Source organism: Erythrolamprus reginae, chromosome 2 (assembly GCF_031021105.1).
Source record: "Erythrolamprus reginae isolate rEryReg1 chromosome 2, rEryReg1.hap1, whole genome shotgun sequence".
Taxonomy (NCBI): domain Eukaryota; kingdom Metazoa; phylum Chordata; class Lepidosauria; order Squamata; family Dipsadidae; genus Erythrolamprus; species Erythrolamprus reginae.
In genome coordinates, this window is record NC_091951.1 from 118,959,806 (window position 1) to 118,965,859 (window position 6,054).

General features: G+C 41.8%; 1 protein-coding gene across 5 annotated transcripts in view; it reads left to right on the forward strand.

Moving 5' to 3' along the window:
- The window catches only part of RNF14 (ring finger protein 14), a 29,026-nt gene extending 24,004 nt beyond the window's left edge, over positions 1–5,022 (forward strand). For all 5 annotated transcript variants that reach the window (XM_070739331.1, XM_070739333.1, XM_070739329.1 and 2 more), the window contains one exon: positions 4,291–5,022. In XM_070739331.1, coding sequence (XP_070595432.1) covers positions 4,291–4,336 — 46 coding nt within the window. In that variant the 3' untranslated portion in view covers positions 4,337–5,022. The remainder of the gene's footprint in view (positions 1–4,290) is intronic.
- The last annotated feature ends 1,032 nt before the right edge of the window (positions 5,023–6,054 follow it).

Below are 6,054 nucleotides of genomic sequence, written 5' to 3' on the forward strand. Positions count from 1 at the left end.
AAGCCAAACAGTATAGGCAAAATAAACACTCCTTAAAAGTTCTCAGACTTTTCACATTATCTTCTTACAGCCAAGATCAGACAGCTGCACTTTCTCTCTTACAATCCACAAATTGTTGCAATATTTTCTTCTCTTCAGTAAATGGCAATCTCCAATCCACAGTGTACTCAAACCAGCTGGTTGTCAAAGCTGTCAAAAAGAGACCACAAAGCCCAAGCCCAACCAGCCCATTGGATGGACAATGGAATGCCAAAAAGTGTTCAAGAAGCTGAAACGACTCTTCACCCAAAAGCCCCTTTTGCAATACCCCGACCCAGAAAAGCAATTAATCATTCAGTCTGATTCTAGTGATGTAGCGATGGTGCTGTTGCAGAAAATGAGGAAGGTCAACTCTTTCCGTGCACTTATGTTTTGAAAAAGCTCACGGCCACAGAGGGGAGATGGGCCATTTGGGAGAAAGATGCCTATGCAGTCTGTTGGGCATTGAGCCCCTGGAGACAATTCCTAGAAGAGGGAGCAAAGCCTTAAAAAGCCCTAGAAAACTGTTGTGGTTAGCTCTGGCCCAGCTCCTGCCCCAAGGAATGTGCAGGTGGATGTGGGGGAAACATCCACATGCCGCAGGCCTGTTTTGCTCCCGATGGAATCTGCCGACGAAGCCTCCTCTGACCAAGGAAGCATGAGTGACAGGGAAGAGGGGAGTTTGGCAGACAGCCCAGGAGGAGATCAATCATCTGTATCATCCTTGGATTCTGAACAAGAATTAATGACACATCCACGCATGCATAGAGTGATGCATAGGAGACAACAGCTGAAGGATTATTACAAGAGAAAATGAGGCCACCTGTGGTTGGGTGGGGCTGCTGTAATTAGTGCTACAGATAAAAGTGCTACCTGGTGTTTTAGTCTCATGGCAGTTTATCTGATTCATTGTTTCGTCAAGATCGTGGTTTTTGTGCTGTTCAAGATTGTATGTGGACTCTCTGGACTTTAGAATTGGACTCAATTTCCCAGTTATTGGGTTACCAATTGCATTGCATTTAACCTGTGCCTTGTGTGTACCCGAAAATCCCTTTGACATTTAAAAAGGGAGCGGTTTCTGTTTTTCTGTTTATAAAAACTTTTGGGTTTTCCTTTTATCGTGGTGTGTGTGTCTTCCTGGACTAATTACCCTGTAATTATGGGCGGTTGAAACATGCCGGCAGAACAGAAAACTATCACCCAAACAAGCTAGCTGGGTGCAATACTTCAGGGGGTTCGAGCTGCAGCACATCCCAGCAGGAAAGAATTTGCTTGCAGACGCTTTGTCCAGGAAGCCAGAATACGATAGCCAAAAGGAGCAAGAGATGCACGCCGTAATCCCCCCTCAACAGGAGGAAGCGGCAGCACAAGTCACCATCAGAGGCCAAGCCAGATGACCAACCACTCTGAGCCAGGACAAATAGGCCACAATGCTGAAAGTGGCTCTCCCTAATGACTCCTGATTTAATGATAACAAAGAAATGTTGACGATGTGGAAAGGCTTGGCATGGAAGGGGTCCAAACTATACATACCCTGTTTCCCTGAAAATAAGACGTACCCCAAAAGTAAGGCATGTCAGAGGTTTTGCAGAATTTGCTAATATAAGGCACCCCCCAAAAATAAGGTGTAGTCAAGTTTACCTACGGTACGGTGGAAAAACATACAGTAGCATTCAAAGCTGTTCATAGCGGTACCGTAATAATGTGGCGTCCCCTGCTGGCCCCTTCCATCGCTTTGTACCGTCCAGTACAGCAGACACAGTCTGCTGCTGTCTCACCGCCATTACAGTCTCCACTACAGTGCGTAGACTGTAGTTCCTCTGGTGGCCGGAAGCTGCAATAGCGGGAGTATACTGTTGTACCATATAAGTGCCATCGTTTGTGTGTGTGTGTGCCATACTGACAGGTACCGTACCGTAATCAGTGTACCATACGGTACACTTTCTTTGGGGGTGTCAGCTTTTCTGCCTGTGAATTTGTCTTATTTGAGAAATATAAGGCACCCCCCCCCCCCCAGAAAATAAGATGTAGCACAACATTTGGAGCAAAAATTGATATAAGACAGTGTCTTATTTTTGAGGAAACACAGTAGCTGCCAGTTTGAGACTGGAGGTACTGCAACAAGGCCAGGACTCCAAACTAGTAGGGCACTTTGGATCCCTGCAAATTCTCCACTTGACCAGGCACCAGTTTTGGTGACCAAAGATGAAAGCTAAAGTAGAAGACTACGTAAAAAGCTGTGCCACATGTGCAATCAGGAAGCATTGGCCCAGGAACCCACCTGGACTCCTGCAGCAAGGGGGTCATCCCAGTAAACCCTGGGAAGAGATCGCAATTTATTTCATCGGAGACAGTAATGGGAATATAGTGATTTGGATAGTCATAGATTTGTTTTCCAAGGAAGCCCATTTCATCGCGTCTGCCATCAGCCAGAAAACTAGTGAAACGATTCCTCAAGCACATCTATTGCCTCCACGGTTTTCAAAATTGGGACAATTGAAAAGAAAAAGAAAAGGAAGTGCTGGCTGATACAGAATTCATGAATGCGGGAGAATGTGGCAGACGTTTAGTTAGTTGGGGGAAAGATCAAAAGCAACATGAGAAAATATTATTTTACTGAAAGAGTAGTAGATCCTTGGAACAAACTTCCAGCAGACGTGGTAGATAAATCCACAGTAACTGAATTTAAACATGCCTGGGATAAACATATATCCATCCTAAGATAAAATACAGAAAATAGTATAAGGGCAGACTAGATGGACCATGAGGTCTTTTTCTGCCGTCAGTCTTCTATGTTTCTATGTTTACATTAGTTACTGCTAATAATTATTCAAGTTGCCCTAGAGCAGTGATGGCGAACATATGGCACAGGTGGCATGCGGCATTGTCCTATGTCATGCACACTGGCCAGCTGATTTTTGGCTGTCTTTTTGGCCATTTTCACTCTCTCCAGGCTTCAGGAAAGCCTGGATGGGTGGGCATTGGATTTGGTATTGTGTACTGTACTGTTTTTTATTATTGTTGTGAGCCGCCCCGAGTTTGCGGAGAGGGGCGGCATATAAATCCAATAAACCTAAACCTAAACCTCCTGAACCCTGTGATGGCGAAAACCGGGCCAACGGATCAACCGGAAGTTCGGAAAGAAATTGTTTTTCATTGTCTCCAGGTTTCAGGAGTCCAGAGGCTTCAGTGAGGCCTGTTCACATGTGTGGGCGGGGGATGTGCATGGGAGAGGGCATTACATTATGGGTGTGGGCGCACACACCCTTTTGGCATCCGAGTCAAAAAGGTTCGCCAACAGTGCCTTAGAGCCATAAATTAGCTCTTATTATGCTTACATTTTGTGTTTTAGTTTATAAGTAATTATATCAGAAGAAAAATGCAATGCAAAAGTGCTTACTTGAAAATAAAAATAAAAAGTAGATTGTACATTATTTAAAAGAGAACCATTTTTTTTTCACGAATAAATCCCAAAATATATGTTTCTGCTGTTATACACAATGAAAGTATATTAAGTGTATGTAGAAGTGCAGTGGTACCTCTACTTACAAAAGCTTCTAATTAAAAAGGTTTTCTAGATAAGAACCGGGTGTTCAAGATTTTTTTGCCTCTTCTCAACAACCATTTTCCATTTACAAACCTGAGCTTCCGAAACTGTAACCAGAAAAGGCAGGGAGAAGTCTCCGTGGGGCCTCTCCAGGAATCTCCTGGGAGGAAACAGGGCCGGAAAAGGTGGAGAGAAGCCTCCGTGGGGCCTCTCTAGGAATCTCCTGGGAGGAAACAGGGTCTCCACCCTCCCTATGGTTTCCCCAATCGCACACATTATTTGCTTTTACATTATTCCTATGGGAAAAATTGCTTCTTCTTACAAACTTTTCTACTTAAGAACCTGGTCACGGAACAAATTAAGTTTGTAAGTGGAGATACCACTGTAGTGGTTTAGTCTTGAGAAAGTCGGTTGGAATGCATTATTGCAGATCTTTTAATGTTAAAAGATTTTGATAAGTTATGATCTGAATACTATTAAGTTTGTTCTTCTCTACTGAAAAGAGAGAGATACTCTCTTAAAACATAGCATGTTCATTAATTTCTGATATTACAAATCTGCATAGTTATGAAAAAAAATCCAGTTTTGAAAACAAACATTTTTAGTTTTGCTTCCTGATTCTGCTACTCTTTTAGACAGGGGCTTTTTACAGAATTATATGCATGAGTTGTTACCATGTTGGCAAAATATTTTCTTGTTTAAAATTCAATTTTCTTGTCTTTCAGGCTGTTTGAAGCTACAGAAACTGAGGAGGACGAAGAGAACGATTAATCTTTATCCAAAATCAAAAGCTAAAGAAATGAAGATGTACCATGCATGTTCAATTTACTTTGATTATCGATAGATGACACACAGAAATCAGCTCGGACCATCTAGAAAACTGCTTTTGTTTGCTATCATTAATTCCATGGACATTATCTTTTAATTTAATTTTCACAAACACTGAATATTTAAACAAGCACATTAAAATTGCATAATGTGCTCCTTTTTAAAAGTTAGCACTATTATCACTAAAACTGTTCCAAGAACAACAGCAGTGAATGTAAGCAGTTGTGTGCTGTCCTTGTCCAAGGAGCAAAGTATAAGGTAAGAAGCTGTGATTTCTTCAAGTCCTGCAATTCTTAACACTTTATCCTGTTAGCATGGAAAATGATGCTGGCTGAGAGTCTCTTGGATACTACTTATCATGACATGGATGGAAAATGGACTTTAAAAGGCACAGTTCAGTTAGAAAGAAAATAATATGTTCAAATAATAGGCCCGTACTTTGAGGCTTCTACAGCACTCTATTGCATTTGTGGGCAAATTTCTGGTCTTCTGGCCTTAATTAGTTTGTCTGGGAAACACATATTTGTAAATGGCTGCCTTTAGCCATAACAGTCATTTTGTATCTCTCATTCAGTTTTTACGAAATAAACTACCACTGGGGCCTATTGGCAGGTCAGTCAATAGCAAAATCCATTGTTTGATCATCTCTCTGGCTGATAAGTTTGCTCCATTCAACTTTGCAAAAAATGCTTGTCCAGAAGAGATCATGAAGAAATACTTCTAGGCCAAACTGATACGAAATTTTCTGCTCTTCCTATCTGCAATGTGTTTAGAACATTTTTGGTTTTATATATAGAAGTTGGAAATAAAATATTCCTACCAACTTTTGTGTTTTTATAGATAAAAGTTAGCACTTCAACTTCTACTACAAACTGGAAGTAAATGATTTTTGTTTTCTAAGGTAGGCATAAATGCCTTCTGCCTGTCACTTAGAGCAGTGTTTCCCAACCTTTTTTGAGCCACGGCACATTTTTTACATTTACAAAATCCTGGGGCACACCACCAAGCCAAATGACACAAAATGACACCCCAAGACATTCTCCTCTCTTTTTCCATTCCTGTCTCCTCCCCACCCTTGTGTGTGTGTGTGTGTGTGTGTGTACACTCTTGAACCATTTCCAAAAACAGGTGAGGGCTGGGTTTTTTCTCTCTTACTCTTTGGCTTTTTATCATATGCTTTAAATCAAGAGTCACTTCTCTCTCTGTTTTGTTTCTCTCTCTTTCTTCTCATTTTCTGTCTCAATCATTTTCTCATTTTTCTTTTTTCCTCCCCTTTTTGTTCATTTCTCTCTCTTTCTCTCCCTTCTTCTCCTTTTCTCTCTCTCTCTCTCTTGCTTTCTTTCTCTCACTCTTGCTTTCTCTCTCTCGCTTTTCTTTCTCTCTTGCTTTCTCTCTCTCACACGCTCTCTTTCTCTCTCTCTCTCTCTCTTTCTCTCTCTCTCTCTCTTGCTTTCTTTCTCTCACTCTCACTCTCTCTCAGCAAAACCTGAGCTTCCTTCTTCGCGGCACACCTGACCATGTCTCGCGGCACACTAGTGTGCCATGGCACACTGGTTGAAAAACACTGACTTAGAGCAGTGTTTCCCAACCTTGGCAATTTGAAGATATCTGGACTTCAATTCCCAGAATTCCCCAGCCAGCATTCGCTGGCTGGGGAATTC